Source organism: Microcaecilia unicolor, chromosome 7 (genome assembly GCF_901765095.1).
Source record: "Microcaecilia unicolor chromosome 7, aMicUni1.1, whole genome shotgun sequence".
Taxonomy (NCBI): Eukaryota; Metazoa; Chordata; class Amphibia; order Gymnophiona; family Siphonopidae; genus Microcaecilia; species Microcaecilia unicolor.
Window position 1 is genome coordinate 230,544,521 of NC_044037.1, and position 23,509 is coordinate 230,568,029.

The 23,509-nt window shown below is 41.5% G+C and overlaps 1 protein-coding gene across 1 annotated transcript in view; it reads right to left on the reverse strand.

The window, feature by feature from the left end:
• Positions 1-3,894: 3,894 nt before the first annotated feature.
• KLHL23 (kelch like family member 23) overlaps positions 3,895-23,509 on the reverse strand; it is a 32,384-nt gene continuing 12,769 nt past the window's right edge. Inside the window, exon 4 of the mRNA XM_030208912.1 lies at positions 3,895-4,705. Coding sequence (XP_030064772.1) covers positions 4,395-4,705 — 311 coding nt within the window. The 3' untranslated portion in view covers positions 3,895-4,394. The remainder of the gene's footprint in view (positions 4,706-23,509) is intronic.

Below are 23,509 nucleotides of genomic sequence, written 5' to 3' on the forward strand. Positions count from 1 at the left end.
TCAAATATGTAAAAAGATATGGGGAAGGGGGAGATGATTTGATTAAATAAAATAAATCTGATCATTTTCCAGCTGTCACATCTGTATTGATTTGATGTATGATAGGGATGTGCACAGGGAACAAAAGTTGTAGTTTGGGCTTTGTTTTACTACTACTACTATTTAGCATTTCTGTAGCGTTCTGATTTTCATACTTTTTTTTTAGTTTCACTAAAAATGTTAACATTTTAACATACATTACATGTGTTTTAGCATGCACTAAATTTAAGGAGTACTAATGAGCTGAATATGTACTAATGAATGCACAGTTCCTACTGCATGATGAATTTTAAGAAGAGAAAAGAAGGAAACAGAAGAAAATAAACTATTAAAAAGCACAGTTACAAATGTACTGGTTTAGTCCAATACTAAGTTATCAGTTATAGCCTGTGGGCTGATCTTTAATTTCTAGTTGAAGTAGTGAAAATAAAAAAGGCCCATTGATGCTGACTTGGTGAAATTACAGGAAGAATTCTGGCCATGTGATAGTGAGGTAGCTCTACACTGTCCCTGCTGGAACCACTCAGGGCAACATCCAAGCAGGTAGAAATAAGGGCTTTCCTAAATCTGATGTCTTCAGTCTGTGTATATGTTCTTTTTGTAACAATAAATACAACATCATTCTTTCTCAGCATTTTTAATCCTACATTCAAGTATTAAATATATTAAAACGTCTTCCATGTGTAAGAATTCTAGCATTGTTACAGTCTAAATGTTTATATATTTTTCCCACAAACATTTTGTAAAATATTGAAAAAAATGTTGCTTCTTTAAAATAAGCATATTGCCTACTGTAAACAGCCAGTTCTAGGCATGTACAATAATGTTTTGAGATTCACTTGGTTTAAAAAAATCTGTGCCTTAAAAGTTGTACAATTCTGCATGTAAAATTCACATCATTGCTCTTTTTGTTTCTGTACACACATTTTGCCATGAAAGAATGTTTGCAGGTACTTACTGTCCCTCCTGGATTCAGAATTGAAGCTCATTTTCTGCTTATTTATTACAAATATGTCTATACTGAAGGCAGTCTGAAAAAAATGTCTGCTTTCTATTATATATATATATATATTTTTTTTTTTAATGTATAAAAGTACTTAATGTGTTTTCACCAATAACCTACAAAAGTTGCTTAGCATTTGCAGATGGCATGGGAATGTAACACTCAAAAATATAAGCAGTATATTTTGAAAATATTAAAATGTCTAGGTTTAAGAAGTAATTTTAGAAAGGTTAGGAGGCTTTTACACATATAAAAACCTAAAGCAGTGGCGAACTAAGGGGGGGTGGTGGGAGTGGTCCGCCCCAGGTGCACGCTGCTGGGGGGGGGGGGGGTACCGCGCGTCTGTCGGCAACGCTTGTTCTCTGCTCCCTCTGGCCCCGGAACGGGTTATTTCCTGTAAGGGGGCAGAGGGAGCAGGGAATGAGTGTTGCTGACAGATGTGCGCCACCCCCCCCCCCCCAGCAGGTAAAGATGCACCGGGGGGGGGGGTGTCGTTTTGCTGGGGGGGAGCTGCCCCTTTCACATCCCCTGCCCCGCCCCTTCCACGCCCTCACCCACCCCTTCCACGCTCTCTCCCGCCCCTGGCGCATATTCCCCTCCTCCCCCAGTCACCTTGCCTCCCCCCTGTCATCTCCACTCCCCCCCCATCACCTCCCCTCCCCTTACTCTACTATCCCTGGTGGTCTAGAGGTACCTCTTTGGGGCAGGAAAGAGCCCCCTCTTTCCTGCCCGGAGCGCTGCTGACAGCTGCCCTGCATCCTGTGGTGAGTCCAGCTCTTGGCGTTTCAAAATGGCCACGGAGAGTTGAAGTCTCGCGAGGCTGCTTCAACTCTCGGTGGCCATTTTGAAATGCCGAGAGCCGGACTCACAGTATGCAGGGCAGCTAGCAGCAGCGCTCCGGGCAGGAAAGAGGGGGCTCTTTCCTGCCTTGAAGACAAAGAGGTACCTCTAGACCACCAGGGATAGCAGAGTAAGGGGAGGGGAGTCCCATGCCCGCCCGCCCGCCCCCGCCAGCCAGCCCGTTTGTGTCTGTCGTTTCACCGGGGGGGGGGGGCCGCATCGGCGATCCGACCCAGGTGTCAGCCCCCCTAGGAACACCACTGACCTAAAGCTAGATATTCAACGGATTTATGCTTCCAACTTTGCGGCCCTTTTACTAATGCTTAGCATGCACAAATTAGTGGCTGCTAAATGCTGTATCTCCTATTTTATATCTAAGGGCCATGGCACTTAGTGCATACTAATATCCATTGAGCCCATTAAGCTTTAGTAAAAGGCCTCCTTTGAGAGTTACGCTCATAAATTAGCCTCTTGGAAAATAAGTCTGGGTGCCTAAATTTATATTAAATAATTTCACTAAAGTTAGGAGCATAAAAGATTTGTGGTAACGGCGGCAGATTTTGGACAAGGAAAATAAATTAGGATCTTAGCACTAGGCAATGAAGGGTGGGCCTTAATGTATAAGCATTTCCTTTAAGCTCTTAAATTAAGATGAAAATGTAGGACCTCTTTTTTTTTTTTTTTTTTTTTAAATATTGGCCCTCTAGTTTATGTGTGTAAATGGACATATGGTAACTAAAGTCACCAGAAACAAAAAAGGACATTTGAATGAATTCTGTTAAAGCAAACAATTTGTAATATAACAATCCAAACACCATCCTTTTTTATGTGGAAACAAAATTACAGAAATTAAAAACATGTACTTTTTGTAAGTGCTTATGGACCCGTGACTCAAAAAATTGGCTATTCTCAACACTTTGGATCCACTCACCTTTTCTCAGAGGCGAGCACATATGTGTAAATCAGTAATTTTAGAAAAACCGATTACCGCCGAGTACACACCGGTGCTACAAAAAATAAATACATTTTTGTAGTGCTGGATATGATGGCGTGCTGGGGGTGGGAAGTACTGCCAGGCTGTTGCGGTAGCCTGGTGGTACTTCCTTTTTAAGCGAGTGGTAAGCCCGTGTTGGGCTTGCTGTCGCTTTGTAAAAGGGGCCCTGAAAGGATATGTATCTATAGGAATTTCTCGTCTGCAGTGTCTTCATGGTGAAGCATGTCAAATAAACCAATCCCTTTCTTTTGCTTATACAGCTATAGACCATGGTACCAACCTCTTAGCATAAACAACATTACCATGGTTAAACATCAATAAAATATTTGCTTCTGCAACACTACTAACGAGGTATCCTTTTTTTCTTTTTTAATACATTCACATAAGTTATCATACATTTTCCTTAAAACATAAGAACTACCATACAAGGTCAGACCAAAAAGTCCATCAAGTCTAGTATCCCATTTCCAAGAGTGGCCATTCCAGGTTACAAGTACCTGGCAGGATCTAAAAAAAAGCCCTCAGGCATCAACACTGTCTTTTTTTTTAACATTATGCAGTAAGAAATTTCACATCATCTTACATTTTAAATCGTGACTAAGCCAAGTCCAAATGTATCTGATATCGTAAGCAAACCTTTACCCATGTGCCCTCCCTCAAGACCCTACCCCCTCCCACAGTCCAGCATCCTCCTTTCCCTTCTGTAAACCCCTCTATAGTTCAGCATCCTACTTCCCCTTCCTATCCTCCTCCAGGTGGCCAGCATACCCACTAGATGATCAATTTCTCCCTTCCCTATCTTCACCCAGGTGGCCAGCATACCCCCTATATTGGCAAGTTCTCCCTTCCCCTTCCTATCCTCCCCTCAGGTGGCCAGTATACCCCCTAGATGGGCAATTTCTTCCTTCCCCTTCCTATCTTTCCCCATATGGTCAGCATTCCCTTTTCTACTCCCTATCTACCCACTCAGCATCTCCTTTTTCTACCCCCATCCCATGTCCAGTATCTCCATCCTCTTCACTACCTCACCTTTTCCAATAAGTTAGTAGAGGCTGAAAGCAGAGTCAACACTGGCACAGGGCCTTTAAACACAGAGCTATGCTCTGGCCCTGCCACGTCCTGCTAAGCCTCTGACACAGGAGTTCCTGTGTTTAAAGGCTCCATGCTGGCTCTGACTCTGCTTTCAACTTCCATCCAGGTTCTGGAAGAGGTAGGGCAGCAGCGACAGAAGTAGGAAACAGTCAGGAGATGCTGGACACAGGATAGGAGGTAGGGAAGACGAGTGAAGGTGCTGTTCTCTTGCCATCTATGGGTGGGTCTCCTGCTGTTCTCCCCCAAATGCTGCCACTCTAGGCATACACCTAATCTGCCTTGTGGCAGGGCTTTTCCTGGTCATCAAAACTTTTGCCCAATGTTTACATTTCTCACAAAAAAGCACTGCTGGATTTCTGCTTAAATTTGGAACAATGTGCAGTATCTTGTGCTCCTTCTAGTTCTTCAAAAGAAAAATCCATCCCTTTACACATTGTATACACAAACACAGCCATGGGAGCGCATAGCGCTGGGAAGATTGCTTACCACTTCCCATTTATCACACTCAGGATCATATTTTTCAATACTTTGTAAATAGGTTCCTTTTGAATACGAATATCCTCCAGTCACATAGATGAATCCATTCACTGCAACTGCTCCACATTCCATCCTTCTTTCCATTGTATGTGCCATCTCTCTCCATTCATTCTTTTCTGGATCATAACAATCAGTAGTTGTGGTCTGTCCACCCACAAGATAAAGTTTGTTTTCCAGGGGAATAGAGCATAAGCCATATTCTTGGAGAGAAGGGAAAATTGTTTTATTTAGTATTTTTTTTTCAGTGGCATAATAAAACAAACAGCAATAACCAAGATAGCAATATTTCAGAGAGCAAGGTCCTTTGCAAGGAATAACAGGTCTGTGAAAGTCACTCCTTGTTTTCCCTGACATGGAAGATAATTTTTGAGGGACAGGCTACAGACTCAGTGGCATAAAGGAGTTTGTAAAGGCCCCATGCTAGTCTGAAAGATAAGCCTCTTCTCCATCACTCTCCCCTCTATTCTCTTCTCCATCTCTCTCATTCTTCCTCCACCTTCTGCACCCTCCATCTGAGATTCCTCCCTCTCCCAATATCTTCAGAAACTTCCAAAAAAGGAAAAAAGCAGCACCTATGTTGCATCCTTTAAGCTCTAGGCTAGCCACACTGGCATTTAAACATATGAAACTTCACAACTTTCCTGAGAACTGCAGAGCTATGAAGGGGGCCCAAGTTTTGAGAGGGAGATTTTAGTACACATCCCCAGCCCTGTTCACTAACTCGTCACACCTTAATTCCACAGCCATTCCAGAAAAAAAACTTATTTACACTGGTGACAACAGGGATGGATAAGAAGGATTACAACTAACAATTTCCTCTATTTTTCCTGTCATTTTCTCATAACTCTTCTTTTAAACTTAGCTTCCCAATCAGTTCCTTTCCTTGTCTTAGGATGTAGGACAGCTCTGTAAATATCATACCAAGCCTCAGAGCAGCAATACAGCTACTCTGAGAAACTAGAACAAGTTAGATGGTTACAGATCCCTATCCACTAACAGACTCCTTCACCTCAGTCACACATGCAGAACACGGATAGACTGTCACCCAATACAGAAATAAGGAACCACGAATTAGAAATAAAAGAGGCAGATAAAAACTGAAATCAAAACCTCTAAGAAAGCCAGATTCTGTAAGCAGTGCAGTACCAGTTAAAGAGAAACAGAAATGTATTCCCTTCTATGCTACAAAATTAAAAAAAAATGGAAAGATACACTTTCCTAAAGGTGATGCATTCCAATTCCTAAAAATTTTAAATATTTGTTTTTTTTTCTTTTCTACCTTTGTTGTCCTGGCAATTTAATTTTTCTAACCAGGTGTTAGTTCCAGTCTCTCTTTTTCCATTTTCCTCCAGCAATTATTTTTTTTCTGCATCTCATTTCCATTTCTTCTTCCCTTCCTTCTCCACGTCATCTTTTTTCTCCATTTCTCTCTTCTCCACTCCTAGTACAGTGTAGGATCATTTTCCCCTTCTTTCAGTCTTTAGACTCTCTCTTTTCACCTCTTGCCTACTTACTATCTTTCCACCTCCCATTTTTATAACCTCCCAAGCTTTCCTATTGTCCCATCTCTTTCTCTTTCCCAGCCTATTCTCACTTTGTTTTTCACTCATTTCCTAGTCCCCCATTTCATCCTCTGTACTAGAGGAACAGAAATCTAGCCCATTCCTGTCTGTCCCTGTTGGAAATCTAACCCGTCCCCACCATAAGTAATCTCCTCCATCCCAGCTCTCGGCCTGCCCAGCCCTTGCCGTGCTACAGTCACCTTGATTCCCCGGCCCCTCAAGAAAGCCAGATTCTATACGCAGTAAAAATACTAGTAAAAGTAACAAAAATCATTTTCTTCCATACTCTGCTAAGACAGCAGATGTACAGATCATCACAGGACCCAAAGCAGTCCAAATTCAAAAACTACTCAGAAACAACACAGTTTATACTTAATTGTTCAACCACCCTTAGGATTCACCTTTGGGTTTAAAAAGCAAAACCATGTGCCTGTAAGGACTGGATAAAATAATTAAAACAAATTTTAAAGCAAATGCCCTTAATATGTAATACTTGGTAGCGATAATAAAACATAAGTACATAAGTAGTGCCATACTGGGAAAGACCAAAGGTCCATCTAGCCCAGCATCCTGTCACCGACAGTGGCCAATCCAGGTCAAGGGCACCTGGCATGCTCCCCAAACGTAAAAACATTCCAGACAAGTTATACCTAAAAATGCGGAATTTGTCCAAGTCCATTTAATAGCGGTCTATGGACTTGTCCTTTAGGAATCTATCTAACCCCTTTTTAAACTCCGTCAAGCTAACCGCCCGTACCACGTTCTCCGGCAACGAATTCCAGAGTCTAATTACACGTTGGGTGAAGAAAAATTTTCTCCGATTCGTTTTAAATTTACAACACTGTAGCTTCAACTCATGCCCTCTAGTCCTAGTATTTTTGGATAGAATATTCACATAGCAAGCAGCCTGAGGCAACTATTGAACATAATTAACTTTGTATGAACTTTGCGGATAATAGTATGCTGAACTGGACAATGCTGGCACATTTAAACTGATGCTGGACAAAAATTCCGCATGAAGGAAGCCCTTCCCTCATTATTCAATACCTCTCTGTGAAAAAGTAGCAATAAAAAAGGAGCAAGTTCCCACATGCTATCTTTTTCTTTTGATGTAGGCACAGGAAAAAAAAAGATTTTAAATGCTCCCAGGTTTCAACCTAATTCATGTTTAGTGTGGGATATAAATATCATAAATAAGTAATAGATAGAAACTCTGAATGTTGCGCACCTGATTCTCATAACATGATGTCTGTTTTAGTGGCCCTTTACCAGGAGAAAAAAAAATCTCTGCATGAATATAACAGTGCTAGGGTGTCCCTATAACCAGCCCCTCCAAATGACACACTGATTATGATTTATAACAAATTAGTGCTCTACCTATGAAAAGTTACTTATTTGTTTATTTATGGCATTTATATCCCACATGATTTCCACCCGCGGGCAGGCTCAATGTGGCGTACAATAGTCTATTAAGCAACATTAATACAAAATACAGTAATTAGTGTCAGAGGAGGGAAAGAGGGGAAGGTGACAGTTTGTCGCTATGGCAGCCGTGGTTCAGAAGGATGTAACATCAGGAGGGCTCACGGCATATGCTCTACCGAAAAGGAAGGTCTTGAGCCGCTTCTTAAAGGACGGGTGATCAGGGGTGAATTTGACCACTTGGGGCAGTCCGTTCCAGAATTGAGTGCTAAGATAAGAAAAAGAGGAAGCATAGACAGTCTTATATTTTAGGCCACTGAAAGCTGGATAGTGGAGATTGAGATACGAGTGAGCTGACTTGCGGGAGTTCCTGTGCGGCAAGTTAATGAGAGTGTCCATGTAAGCAGGAGCGTCTCCATAGATGATTTTGTGCACCAATGCACACCGTCCGCATTTTTTATGGAACCCTTTCTTATTATTGTCCTTCTTCTTGCTCCAAACGTCATTCAACAACAAGAGGACATCCTACCGTTTGTCATTAAATATAATACACATACCACCAGGTTGAGCAGAGCAATAAGGAAATATTTTACAATATTAAAAACGAATCCAGTGTGGAGAGGGAAGATTGAAGATTTGTTTTAAATTCCTGTCTCCTCTTTACAAACTGGGCTCAGAACTCTCTGATTACGAATTATTTGTCCTTAGTAAGCAGAAAAAACCTACACAAGGATGTGCTAAGGCCACTTTTTAATGCAGCTTAGTAAAAAGACCAGTTCAAGAACACCTCCCAGCTGCAAAGCCCCTGGATGTAACAGCAGAAACTGCTTGCACTTAAATGATTTTTGAAGTAAATCTTAAAAAAACAATTTCCGTCTGAGACTAAGGACTAAGCCATTTGTATTTTAAACCACTTTGTTGGGTTTTCTCCCCTAAGGGTGGTATATCAAATTAAGATAGATAGATAGATAGATAGATAGATAGATAGATAGATAGATAGATAGATAGATACAGAATTCTTCCAACAGTCTAGTTGTCTCCCACATGTAGATCCTGTGCAGTATTCACCTTCTGTTGCTTGAGACTGCAGCCATTTATTTATTTATTTTAAAGGAAAGTAATAAATCTGGGTACATGGTGGTAAATTAGCCTCTAGTACTCCACAAACTTCCATCATGTATTTACATAACATAACATATCTTGTGACAAAATGATCACGGAGCATGGGAAATTCAATAACTGAAGATTTCCAGTTCTAACCACTTTCTCCAAGTTCTCAATTTTTCCTCTAAAATTAGTCAAATCTGTAACCATAAGAAACTAAGCTAATTTAAAATCAACATTTTCCTTCTCTAAGTAAAAACAACCTTCTCCAGTTCTACAGAATTTCTTCTGCCTTCAAACAGACTGCTTGTAGGTTTTGAGACAATACATTAACTTGAGAGACCAAACTTTAGACAAGTTGGCTATGGCCTCCCAAATAACATCCAGTATTAGAACCACAGGGTGAAATGTAAGCAGAAGGGCAAAGACACCACCTCCTGTGTCAGAGAATCCTATGTAGCTGCCATAGCCCCCAAAAGTAGTTGACTGAATATTAAGGCCATCCCTCTTTTCATGTTTCCCTCACTGATCAATTCTCCAACTCCTACTGCCATGGAGGAAGAACTACTAGCAGCCAAAATCACCAAGTTTGTTTCCTCTCTTACTGATGCACTCTCAGCAACTTCTATCAGAGCGCAAAGGCCACTGGGTCTGGCGAATTCTGCACCTGAGGCTCAAGGTGGATGTCAGGCCCAAGGGAAATCTTAGGTTCCTCCATCTCTCAAGATTTCTCCAGTGGACTCCCTCCAGACCTTTGCTCCTGGATTCCTGATCTGTTCACATACAAACCCATCAGAGTACAACAGAGGCCACTGGATGAGGGGTGTATTAGATTCCCCTTGCGCTAACCCATGTAAGGATGAAAAAAAACACCAACAAACCTCGATTGGCCACTGTTGGAAACAGGATGCTGGGTTTGATGGACCTTCGGTCTGTCCCAGTATGGCGACACTTATGTACTTAACCCATTAGTGCCCAATGTTCCCATAATAAGCCATATGGGAACAAATTGATTTGTTCCCATATGGGAACGTTGGGCACTAATGGGTTAAGGTAAGAGCACATCAGAGAGATTTCAGTACACATCCACCATCTTGGATCCTTACTGAAATCTTATATACAAATTTTTGGCCCTTAGATCCAGTGGAAGCAAGTTCCACTTGAACAGGTGCAAGGCACTAAAATGCTGTTCATTGCTTTGTTGTAAGACACATGTCAGCCAAAACATTTAAATACAATTAAAACCCCAATCTTCCCTCATTGAAATAGCCAAAAGAGCCTATTGAGAAAATCATAATTGAGATGTAGGGTACGGCTGAAAAGGAAAAGCCAAATAATATGGTTTACCCATTTATAAACCTCTGAACTAAATAATTTTGAATCAAATTGTATACACTATAGGTAGCCATGTAGCAGTACAATTCATTTAATAAGTGTCACATGATCATATATCTTCCCACTCAACCATTCTAGCAGCTGCATTCTGCATGTTAATGTTTTCTTTTGTTAATCTTGATACTTGCTACCGGAATACAAATGTGTTCAAATTAGAGCATGTGTTATGGTCAAAAGAGCCTTGGATAATATAACATAAAGCCATAAAGACTTGACAAACTACTTGAGATATTTAGTGGGATCATGGATGACAAATTTTCTAACTTTACACCCAACCACACTACTTCAGTCTTTGGATGCAAAGTCACACTTGCTACCTCATGTTTCTGCTGAAGACCGACTTCTCAGGATTTAATTTTAACTTACGAGTTGTCAACCATGAAACAACATGACAAAAACAATCAGTAAGGTGAACAACTGATTTCTCCTATCAGCTGCTAGAGGTGCAATTAAATGAATGTCACCTGCAAATAACAAGCTATCCAAAATGTTCTCATCAAAGAAATTAGGGGCGTCATATAGGTGTTGAACAATAATGAAAACAATACTGATCCTTGTGGAACTAGCACATAAGCACTGCCACGCTGGGAAAAGACCAAAGGTCCATCAAGCCTAGCACTCTGTCTCCGACAGTGGCCAATCCAGGCCCCAAGAACCTGTCAAAAACCCAAAATTTAATAACGATCAATGGACTTTTCCTTCAGGAATCTGTCCAGACCCCCTTTAAACTCAGCAAGGCCAGCTGCCGTCACTACCTTCTCCGGCAACTCTGCACTTTCTCCTCCAGATTACTGTCTGACATTGATTTCTTACAAATTAGGACAGCCACACCTGCAGAGACCCCACAAAGCCCACTTCTGATAACCGCTACAACAATAATGAATAGTCCATTGATTTGTTTGGTATTGGCACACACTTCAGATGCATTTCTTCATCTATATGTGGGTCTCAGCTGCAGAGGGAAGTGGTAGTGTGACAAGACTATCACGAAAATAGTGGTAGTGTCTGACATGGAATGAACTGTTATCCCCTACACACTGCTTTTAGATCATGCGTAACGGTGTGTCATTGGAGGTGGAGATGTTTGTTGTAGGGAACTTGGGGTGCTTGGGACCCCTAATGTTTGTATATGCAGAGCACACCTCTGGATAATAAAACAAGGGTTACTTGTAAGGTTTATTTCATCCCCACCCTAATTACTCTGTGTGCTGTTTTCAATTCTTGCTAACTAGATCAAGCTGCAGGGTGACCTTTTGAAATTGTGAAAGGATAGCCATGAACCATACTCCTCTTGACCCAAAAACATGTTTACGCGTTTAGTGTGATTTGTTGGGCAAGCAATGGGAGAAGGGGAAGTGGTCATTTTTACTGAGATAGATGTGTGTGGGTGAGAGACTGCTATACAAGATCTTGGGGAGAGAGATGTGTCATGAAAATGGAAAAAAATCTCTGTTTTTTCTGTATTTTTGCTGACCAGTGTTAAGGTCATGTCTACGGCAAGATACTGTACAAGATAGCTTAAGAATTTATTGATTGTGAACTTTTAGAAGATAAGTACATGCATATAGCTGCTTCAGCCAATCCCAGGGACCTTCCTTCAACTGCATCCTGCCCTTGCTGAAGGAAGGCCTGGGATTGGCTAAAGCAGGCTGCTCCTGCTGAGAGTGCCAACACTGCATAGATCGTGGCAAGAAGAACTTTTAAAAGAAGAGGATAGGTACTGGTCTGGATTGCAGGCGGGGGGGGGGGGGGGGGGGGGGGGGGACAAAGAGGGAGAGAGATGCTGTATGGAAGGTATTATACATGAAGGTTTAATTATTTTTATTTATTTATTTATTGCATTTGTATCCCACATTTTCCTACCTCTTTGCAGGCTCAATGTGGCTTATAATACATCATGAATGGTGGAAGTATATAAGAAAATAGACATTTAGTATTACAGAAGGATCTTGGGTAACATTATAATGATAAAACATGATAGTAGTATAACGAGCAGATATTATAAGGCAATTCTGGATGTATGTGGAGGAGTTCACATTTGTTGATCTTTTGTGGGGTTTGGCATGTATGATGGCAACAAGAAAAAGCAGACGGTGAGAAGGGGAAGGTGCCATATTCTGTTACCTTTTTAGACTTGGAGAAGGAGAAGGTGCCATATTTTGCTACCTTTTTGGATTTGGAGTTCTTCAACTTGGTATAGTAGCGATGTTATTATGGGTAAGGAAAAGTATTTTCAGATGACTGAATGGATGGGAGCTTAGGAACCGAATTGCTGAAAGAAGGCTAAGGTTCTTTGTAGAACCCATCACCAAGGATAGTGCTCAAGTGAGGAAAGGTCAGGGATATAATTGTATTTCAAAGCCCGATCAGTGAACAATAAGGCCAAAAGTATCAATTATTGTTTTCATTACCGAATCTTGTCTCACTGAGGTCAAGGGTCCTGTCCTGATGAGCACTGTATAATTCTAAACCCCGAAGGACAGAATACCAAGAAAGGGGGAGGAACAGTGATAATTTTTAAAGATTAGTGAGGAGGCTAAGGGGGTGTGGCCAAGATGGAAACTCACTGTCTGAGACACTGCACAGTGAGTTTCCCTTTGTGTTAGCCACTGACAGCACTCTTACCTTGTGAGCTATGGGGAAGAGATGGGGTAAAGACCAGATTGTACTCCTCTAGACCAGACAGACTCCATATCTTTGCGATAGATGACACTTGAGGGCTTTTGAATCCCTGTGGTTGATTCCAAAGTGGGGCCCTGCTTCAAGGGTGGTATTGGGGAGGGGGGGATTCAGCGGAGCACAGCATTGATGGGGTTTCCTTTAGCCCCCAACTGTGGATGGTTCCCCCGCAACCCAGATGTGAAGCCTGTGGTGGGGAAGTGCAGTGTTCAGTCCCCAGAATGGGTGAGATGCTGATACCTGTACTAGAGGGATCTCCCGCAGCGAAGTCCTCTCTAAAATCCACTACTGAAACAACTAGCAGTGGAGCCCAAGTCAGGGAAGTGAGTGGGCATCTGGAAAAGTTTTCAAGGATTATTAGGATTTACTATCCCGCCCATCGTAGAGACGTCTGAGTGGCTTATAGTTCAATACAGGGGGAGGGGAGGGGTAAATAACAAAACATAATTAAGAAAAGAAGAGTAGAACTACAATGCAAGATAGGAAAGAGAAAAAAGAGTAAAAGAGAAGAAAGGGTTTGCCTGAATTATCTTGTCAAATAGGCCCACCTGCTGCACCCACTGGATGTAGACATATCAAAACCTAAGAGTATGTGTCCAAAAATAAGGAAGCTTTAAGTTCTGATTTCAACATTTGTAAGGTCATCTGAGAGTGATTGTGGTAATTTATTCCAAATTTCTGGAGCTTGAACTTTTCTCTCTGGTGTGCATATGGACAATTTCTCGAAACAACGGTATCTTGAAAGGATAAGCATAAAGTTTGTGATGTAGAGTATGATATCAATAAATGAGAGATGTAAAGTGGCTCACCTGAATAATGAACCTTAAAAACCAAAATAAGGAGCTTAAAGATTTTTCAATGAGGAAAAGGGAGCCAATGGACTTCTTTGAGAAGAGGAGTGACATGATCAAATTTCTTCTTTCCTGTGATTAATTTAATAGTGGTGTTCAGAACTAACTGTAAGCGTTGGATGTCTGTTGTTCTTAAACTCAGATAAAGCGAATTACAATAATCAAGTTTACTGATACAAATGAGTGCATAAGGATATTTATAGCAGGAGGAAGGAGTGGCCGAATAGAGCGAATTTGCCTCAATCTGTAATAACAATTTTAACAACTGCAGACATTTGATGCTTAAAACTTAGGGATTCATCTAAGATGACACCCAGAATTTTTGTATTTTGTTGTTGAGAGAGAGGAACGGAGCCTAAATAAATGGGCTGTGCTAAAGTGTTTTTTGCAGACATACCAAGTCACACACATTTAGTGTGTGACACACACAATCGGGCCCCTTCTCTAGCTCACATGCTTAAGGGGCTCAATCTCACACATTGGCGTCCTCTCCCACCACCTCTTCTCTTCTTTTAAAAGTTCCTTTTGTCACAATTTGCGAAGTGCAGTGCCGGCACTCTTAGCAATAGAAGGTTACTTCAGCCAATCCCCCAGGACCTTCCTGTAGCTGCGTCCCACCCTTGCTGAAGGAAGGCCACGGGATTGGCTGAAGCAGCCTGCTGGCAATAGCTGCTTCAGCCAATCCCAGGGACCTTTCTTCAACTGCATCCTGCCCTTGCTGAAGGAAGGCCCTGGGATTGGCTAAAGCAGGCTGCTCCTGCTGAGAGTGCCAACACTGCATAGATCGTGGCAAGAAGAACTTTTAAAAGAAGAGGATAGGTACTGGTCTGGATTGCAGGCGGGGGGGGGGGGGGGGGGGAGGGGGGGAGGGGGAGACAAAGAGGGAAAGAGATGCTGTATGGTGGGGGGCAAGGAAGGAGACAGGTGCTACTTGGTGGGGAGGGGCAAGGAGGGAGACAGGCGCTGCATGGTTGGAGTGGCAATGCCGATGAGATAGGCAGGCACTGTATTGTGTAGGGGGAGGCAATGAAGGAGACAAACATACCAAGTCACATGCATTTTGCATGTGACACGTGCATTAGGCCCCCAACTCCAGCTCACATGCCAAAGTCCCCTCCTCGCATGCACAGAGAGGAGGTGACTTTGACGTCTGGCATGGGCAGGCTGAGGCACCCAGTAAGTATCTCTCCCCCCTTCCCGGTTCCAGCATCTGTCCTTCCCCCCCTCCCCTACCTCGTTCTGTCAGTTTTTTTCCTTGCCGCAGCAAGGAAAAAAACTGAATCAGCCTGCCTCGGGGCTTTGGGCCTCCCCTATGACAACATTCCGTCCTCACTGACGTAATTTTCTGCTTCCGCAAGGGTGGGTTGCATTAAAGGGAAGGCCCGAAGCCCTGAGGCAGGTTGATTAAATGGAAACAGTGCCGCTACTAGCAGCAAGGGGGAAAAAGTGACAGGGACTGCAGGGAGGGAGAGGGTGGAAGGAGAAAGGTGATAGATGCTGTAAACGGGAAGGGTGGATGAGAAAGGTGAGGGACATTGGAACCAGAAAAGGGGCGGAATGAGAAAAGCAGGAGGGACAATGGAACTGGGAAGGGAAGGAAATGGGACAGATGCTGGAACTGGCAAGGGAGAGGAAAGGGGACAAACGCTAGACCAGGATAGTGTGGAAGGAGAAAGGGGATAGATACTGGAACTGGGAAAGGGGGAAGGAAAGGAAATGGGACAGATGATGGAACTGGCAGGGGGAGGAAAGGGGACAAACACTGGATTGGGATAGGGTGGAAGGAGAAAGGCTGTTTGGTAACTGTTGGGAGCATACAGTGCTGGCGTTTGGAGGGGGGGGGGCAAACAGGTCAGCTGCTCTGGGCCCCACAGCTCCAGGGGGCCCCATGGTCCAAGCATCGCTTCCCCTTCTCCCCACCATCTCCTCCTCCCTTTCCCTCACATTCTGATCTCCTCCTCCCTTCCCCTCACCTTCTGATCTTCGTCTTTAAACAAAATTTATTTCCCTTCTCAGAGGGGCCCTGGTGCAGCAGCCATCCTCACAAGCCGTCTCTGGCTACCCCAAAGCTTTCTCTCTCTGCCACGATCTGCCCCCTCTGATGCAATTTCTGCCTGGGCGGATTGTGGCAGAAAGGGAAAGCTTCAGGGCAACTGGAGGCAGCTTGTGAGGATGGCTGCTTCGCCGGGGCCCCTCTGAGAAGAGAAATACATTTTTAAATTAGACTGCAAGGTGATGGGAAGGGACGGAGATGGACTGTGGTGGGGAGAAGGATAAGAGATGTCCCCACCTTGTCTAAAACTGGCCCTGGGAGCGTATTCAGCATTTATTTATTTATATTTGTATCCCGCACTTTCCCACTAAAAGCAGGCTCAATGCGGCTTACATAGTAATAGGTAACACAGAATTTTGTTATGTAAAGTAGGAAATTAAGTATAACATAATAGAAGGATGGATGGGTAGTAAATGGATGGGTAGGTATGTAGAGACAGGTGATAGAGAGAGGAGGGTAGGGTAGGAGATAGATTCTGGGTCAATGCCGTTTTCCTCTTCAGTATATGTAAGGAAGATGGGTTCATGAGATTAATCTGGGTCTTTGGGTAGGCTTGTTTGAATAGATGGGTTTTTAGTGCTTTTCTGAATGGTAGGTGGTCATGGATTGCTCGAGATAGGTCTAGGGAGAGCGTTCCATAGACAGCTGCCCAGGAAGGAGAAATTGGATCCATAATAAGTTTTGTACTTGAGACCTTGACAGCTGGGTAGTGCGGTTGAGGTACTTTTGTGAGGATACAGACCTGTTTCTGCTGGAAGGTCGACCAGATTTATCATATAGTTCGGAGATTCCCGTGTATTATCTTGTGGATTAAAGTCTGGGCTTTGAAATTGATACGTTCTTTGATTGGGAGCCAGTGCAGTCTTGCACGGAGAGGAGGTTGCACTCTCAAAAACGTGATCTGACCAAGATGGAGTCTTGCTGCTGTATTTTTGGGCGGTCTGAGTTTTTTTTTAGGATATAGGCTTTGCAGCCTAAGAAAATAATGTTGCAGTATCAGCAGGGTAAGTACCGTGGATTGCACTAAATTCAGGAATGTTTTCTGGGGTAGATATGGTTTTACCGCGTTTCAATATCCACATCATTGTGAACATTTTCTTGTGGTGGATGTGGCGTGATTGTCGAGGGAGAGGGGCTGTCTAGTGTCACTCCAAGGATTTTCAGGTTTTCAGAAATGGGGATTGTAGTGCCGGAGATGGTGAGATTAGATGGGGGAATTGTGGAGTGCTGAGATAAAGGATTAGGCACTGTGTTTTTCTTTGTTCAATTTCATCCTAAAGGTGTTGGCCCAGGAGGTTAAGATGTTTCATGCCCATGGATATTCTATCAGAGGATTTCTGTTAGGTTTGATTTAAAGGAATGAATATAGTAACATCATCAGCATAAATGAAAGGGTTTAGACCATGTCTGAACAGGGCTTTGGCTAGCATGCCCTCAGTAACTCACTGAAAACTGCACTAGCATGTTTCAGACTGTGCGAACTGCAAGAATGAGAGCATGTGGTAACTCTAGTATGGAATCCATGCCCATTCACTCATGACTCACCTAGTTTCTGCCCTGTGACCCAACATGCAGTTAACACAGGGGTGGACAACCATGGTCCTTGAGGGCTACAACCCAACTGGGCTGTATAATGAATGCATATGGATCACAATGGAACAAGATGCTACACTCCTGTTAATAGCCAGCAATTGTTTAAAGTGAACTGCTAAATTACAGCATTTTTGTTAAACTTAAGAGCCCTACTTGGGTTAGGCTTCTATATGTCAGCTTTTGAAAATGCTCATGTCTGGTATTTTGCACTCAGTTTCTCTCTATTATTGTTGTGTGCAGAGTCTGACTTCCTGAGGTTTTCCAGTTCAGTTTCACTGCCTTTATACCTCTACTACTGAATGTGTGGTCCCTTGTTTCATATTTGTTGAGAGTCTATCTGGGTTTTTGTCTCCAATTAAGGCAGTGATTCCCAAACATTTTACTATGCAGAACCCCTAAAATATTTTTTCATACACCGAGGAACTCTCAACTGATGTAAACATGTATACATTCATACAAAAGATTCTACAATCTAATTTCTTAAGGAAGAGTTTGAGGATTCCTAGGGTTCTGAAAAACCCAGTTTGGGAATCAACTGGAATAAGGTATGGTACTCTGCTAGCATGTTAGTGCCTGTGTAGAGATCTTGTTGCAGTCGTGCTTGTTTTGTGTTTTTTCAATAGGTAGCGTATTGGTGTTTTAGGGCATGGTATAATATTTACAGTGCTACCTTTTCATGCATAAGGTTGTCGCTTTTTGAGTCTTGGGAGATAGTGTTGTTAAAGTATGGTAAGTTTCTGAATGTGTTTTTACACAAGTTTCTGCATAGTGTTTTGTAATGGAGGATCATGTGTTGGCCTTACTGAGGTGACATCAAAACTTTAATATTATTCTAGTTTGTCATAACATCAGACGGGGTTTTAGAAAATGTTGCAGAATCTGTTGTGTGTTGAGGTAGTTGTCTTTATAGCAGACATGTGTGTGATCATGTTTAAATCATGAGATACTGCCAGATAAATACAGATAAATTGTTTCCATAGGTTTGTATGTGGTTTTGTGTTAAGTGTTTGAAATAATTTAAAATATGTGTTTAAAATATGAAACATGTCATCTATGAAGACACATGAAGACATTACTTTTCAATAAGTGTAGCCAGCAGCCCTTCCTTAGACTTCAGTCCCTTCACCACCATTTCAAATTTATAGATTGAATGCACTGCGAGAAAAACCTCACTCGTTGACCTTCAGTTTCACTTATTGGGGTGGTACATGTAACTGTTCTGGATGGGCCACCCTTGGCATCTCTGACAATAAATGTAGAAATAATTATTTATTTTCTATTTATTGATTGGAATATGTCAGTTTTTGGAATGTGCATGCGCCAGAACTAGTTTTGGACATGGTTGGGGCTTGCGAGAAAAATCTCACTCATTTGGCCTTCAAACTCCAGTACTGTGATGGTAAATCTCCAGCATTGGGATGGACCACCCTTGGCATCTCTGTTTTTGGGAAATTTGTGAAGAGGATGCAACTTGATATTTTTTTTTTTATTAAATGCTAATTCATTGTCTGTGAACCAATCTGGTATCTGCTTCAAATCTTGATTAATATTGGCGATATGCTGGATACCAGTAGGGTCGATAGTTTGCATTAGTTGAATATCATCTGCATATACATATGCAGTGAAGCCTAAGGATTGGGCAAGGGTTAAAAATGGTGCCTTATAGATATTAAATGACATCGGTGATAGAATTGATCCTTGTGGTACTTCAGAGAACAAGGGAAATAGGGCTGATGCACTTCCCTGAAAATGAGCTTCGTATAGACGATCTGAAAGGTAAGATTCAAACCAAGTTTAAGGGCTGAATCACATATCCCAATAGCCTGAAGTCTGAGTAAAAGTGAAGTGTGGTTCACTACATCTGATGCCGAGATGAGATCTAGTGACAGCAATAAGATTGCTGGGCTGTTTTGATCTAGATGACGATTTATATATGTGGTGACACCGTGAAGTGCTGCTTTGGTGCTGTGATGCTATCTAAATCCAGTTTGATGGGGTGAAGTACATTTGTCTTCATCAGAAAATCTTAAATGTGTGAATGAATAACAGTCTCAGTGATTTTACTGATAAATGTTACTATGTTAATTTGCAATAGGATGATAATTATTATATCTGAAAATGGTTTTGAGATATCTTTCTTTTTTGGTCTTAAAGTTGCATGCTTCCATGCGTTTGGAATCTGTCCTGAGGAAAGAGAAGATGTAATCATATGAAGAATAAATGGAATAAAATTGTCAAGGGAACGCTTTATGAACCCAGATGGAATGGGGGTCATGAGGGGCTGTAGTAGCTCTAATACCTTGAATACAGGTGTATTTGAGGAATTGAAGGGTTATGAAAGGACCTAGAAAGAGCTAGTAGTCAGCGAAGGATTAGGACTACTCAAAGAGGGTTCACGTACTTGAGGAGAAGGTAGCAGTCAATGTGGCAAATTTAGTACTAAAATGATCTGCTAAAGACTGACTTATGGGAAGTGATATTGGATCATCTGATTTTTGATCAGGTGTAGTCAAAGTTTTTAAAGTATGATAGAGAGTTGCAGTGTTAGGTGCTTTTGCTATTTTAGTAGAGAAATAAGTTTCCTTGGCTGCAAGTAGTGCTGATTTATAGGAGTGCGCTGTATCTTTATAAATATCCAGCAGAGTCAATGTGCTCCTCCAAGTTTGCGAGAAATGGGGAGACCTTCTGTTGTGATTTTGGAGTCCCTGTAGAATACTATTCAGGCTAGTAACTCTTCTTTATCATTATTATCTTATAGACTTGTGGATAAAATTAATGATACATCATTAAATGGATAAAAAGTTTCATCACTACCAGATCCTATCAAGTCAAATCAACCACATCAGTATCGTCTGCATGGTCATCAAAATGCGGAGTTCCCCAAGAATCGCCTCTATCCCCGATCCTTTTCAACCTTATGATGATTCCTCTGGCTAAATCCCTATCCAAGTCTAGTCTAAACCCCTTCATCTACCCAGATGACGTCACCATATTCATCCCTTTCCAATCCAACCTTGCAGAAATCTCTGATAAAATAATCACTGGCATGAACATCTTAGCCTCCTGGGCTAACGCTTTCAAGATGAAAATGAATAAAGAAAAAAATCAATGTTTAATCCTCTCATCACAACACTCCACTCTACTCCCAACCACCCTAATCACCCCCCCCCCCCCCCCCCCCCCCGACGTTACAATCCCAATATCCGACAATCTAAAAATTCTAGGAGTAATGTTAGACAACCACCTAACTCTAGAAACTCATGCAAAAGCCATGACGAATAAGATGTTCAACATGATGTGGGTACTGAAAATAGTGAAACCATTCCTCCCCCTAAAAACTTTCCGTAATCTGGTACAATCCACAGTACTCACCCATGCTGACTATTGCAACAGCATCTTCATTGGTTGCAAAGCCCAAATCCTGAAAAAAACTCCAAACCGCCCAAAACACAGCAGCCAGACTCATTGTTGGTAAATCATGATTCGAAAGCGCAGCACCACTCCATGAAAGACTACATTGGCTCCCTATCAAAGAACGAATAAACTTCAAAGTCCACACACTGATCCACAAGATCCTCCACGGAGAATCTCCAAGTTACATGACCAATCTGATCGACCTCCCAGCCAGGAACGGGTCCAAATCTTCTCAAACATATCTCAATCTTCACCTTCCCAATTGCAAAGGTCTCAAATACAAAACCTACTACACATTAACCATTAACCACTAACATTAACCATACCTCAATCCTCCCCCCCCACATCTCTTCTTCTTGGTCCTACTCTATTCAACTGTGTTATCTCTGTATAACTTTGTAATCCATACATTGTAAGCCGCACTGAACCTGCTATCGAGCGGGAAAGAGCAGGGTATAAAATGCTACAAATAAATAAATAAATAATGCCAAAGTGATTGCAGTCCACTCTTTGTAGTTAGATCAATTGTCAACCAAAGTCAGTATATTAGAAGAGAAGGTGTCATCTATGGAGGAGGCTAATATAGTGATGCTCAATGAAAAGCTCATGGTTCAACGTAAGCTGGAATACTTTGAAAATCAACTAAGGTGTAATAATTTAAGGTTTTTAAACTTTCCTAAATTTCCAATATTGTCCCCAGTGGGCATATTGAGGAAATATCTGAGGGAAGTATTGCACTTCGCCGAACAAAATATACCTCCAATTGTTAGAGCTTATTATCTATCTGCACCAGGGAGAGTAGATCAGAAAGATTGAGGAGATGAGCATAAAACAATAGATTTGACCAATTTTTTTGGAATCCTTGCTTGAGATTATAACCCAGAGTGACTTTGGTAGTGATGTTTGCATTAAAGATGGACTGCAACCTTGTCTTCAAATATATGCAAGAACAGTTTCTGGGATCAGTAATTTGTGTATTTCCTAACTTATACTACTACTACTTATCATTTCTATAGTGCTACTAGATGTACACAGCACTGTACACATTATATGCAGGTAGTTTTTCTGTACCTAGTGGGCTCACAATCTATGGTGTTTTTTTGTACTAGGGGTAAGTGGCTTGCCCAGGGTCACAAGAAGCTACAGTGGGAATTGAACCCAGTTCCCCAGGATCTCAGCCTACTGCACTAAGCATTAGGCTACTCTTCCACTCCCAAAGGAAGTTATCAAAGGCAATGCAAAAAAACTCTCTTATCTATGAAATAGGTATCAGAAACACAATTCTGCCTTTCCCCAAGCAATCCAGTGCAATTCTGAGAGGAATGTTCTGATTTTCACACACCCTTAAAATGTTTGTAAGCCGCTTAGAACTGTGAAGGTTTTAGCGGGAAATACACCCAAATGTAATGTAATGCAATGTAATGTAAAAAGAAGACAAGAGTTCTTGGCTATGAAGCCTAGAGCACTGGCACTTGGTGCAGGCTTTTTCTTAAAATTTCATTGTAATTGTTCTGTTCTTTTTGAAGGTAAATCTTTTTGATCCCAAACAGCTCTTAGATTTTTTGAAATATAAAGAAGGTCTGAAAGCTTTGAGTGTATCTCCACAGGTTTAATTGCTGGGAACTTGTCTCTTTTGCTTAATATATTCTTTTCTATAGTAACCCACCTTCTACTTAGATGATGATCTTAATTTTCTATTCCAAAAGGGTTTTTTTTTCTATTTCCTAGGTATTGCTTTTAGTTTCTTCTCACTTCTGAATGTGATTGCAATTTGGAAATTATAAGTAAAGAATTTTAAAAAAATTATCAAAAGGTAAAACTGATGTAGAACTTTGTGGATGGTTATTCTGTGAGAAGTTAATTAAAGAAGATAATATGACAGGTCATGTGACCCAAGGGACTCAATTGATGGGATTGATTTTAGATGATTTGGCTTCATTTAAATTATGAGGGATTCCTCAAAAGAAAGCCTCTGCCTAGTACTCATAAGAGTTGGCGAGCTTCAACCAGGAAGATGAGACTAAGTTTTGAGATTGGATGATCAACACAACAGAAGATTCAGTGGGAAAAAAACAAACAGAAAACTGTAGAGGGAAAGAAACTATAGAATGCTGTTGACAGTGAATGGGCAAAATGGCTTTACAGTATTATTTTCCATAGCAAATAAATTGAGGGCAACACAAGTAAAAACAGATATCTCAAATTAGATACCTGTAGGGGCCTGTGGTGAAACAGTTGGTTTCTGTGCCTATGAACTATATTATTTTACTGATGACATGTATTTCTCCTAAGTGGCCAGCAGATGGCGATTGTTTTCTTTAAAACTGTGGCTCAATCATTTAACAGTTGCTATTCATCTTATGTGAGGAGGAAAAAAGCCTCTGTATTCCCGTTTCAGTACATTCTTGTGTCTGTTTAACCGGGATGGAATCTTCATAGGCTAAAAAAACCTCCTCATAACTTTAATCAACGAAACACATCAATCACATCACATTTGACATTCCGGTTAAACAGACACAAGTATGTACTGAAACGGGAATACAGAGGCTTTTTTCCTCCTCACATAAGATGAATAGCAACTGTTAAATGATTGAGCCACTTTGGTTGGTAAAATTGCATTTGTTTCAAACGCAGTGGTATTGTCCTGTTTTTGATTTAAGTTGTTCTTTAAAACTGTACCAGAAATGACAGTTTGTTGTTTTCTTTTTCCCACCTATCTGTGAAGTAATTAGTCAGTCTCAGTTTGGAAGTAAAGGGGGAAGACCTCTCTGCTGAGGCCCTGTGATCAGTTATATTCTGTAACTGGTGAGCAGCTATATTTCCTGTATTTCCAGGCACTATTCAGGTAGTGATAAAATGTTTAGATAGTTTATAATTAATCCTATTTCAGTTATCTGCTATTGTGTGCTGTTTTTCCCATCTGTTTTATAG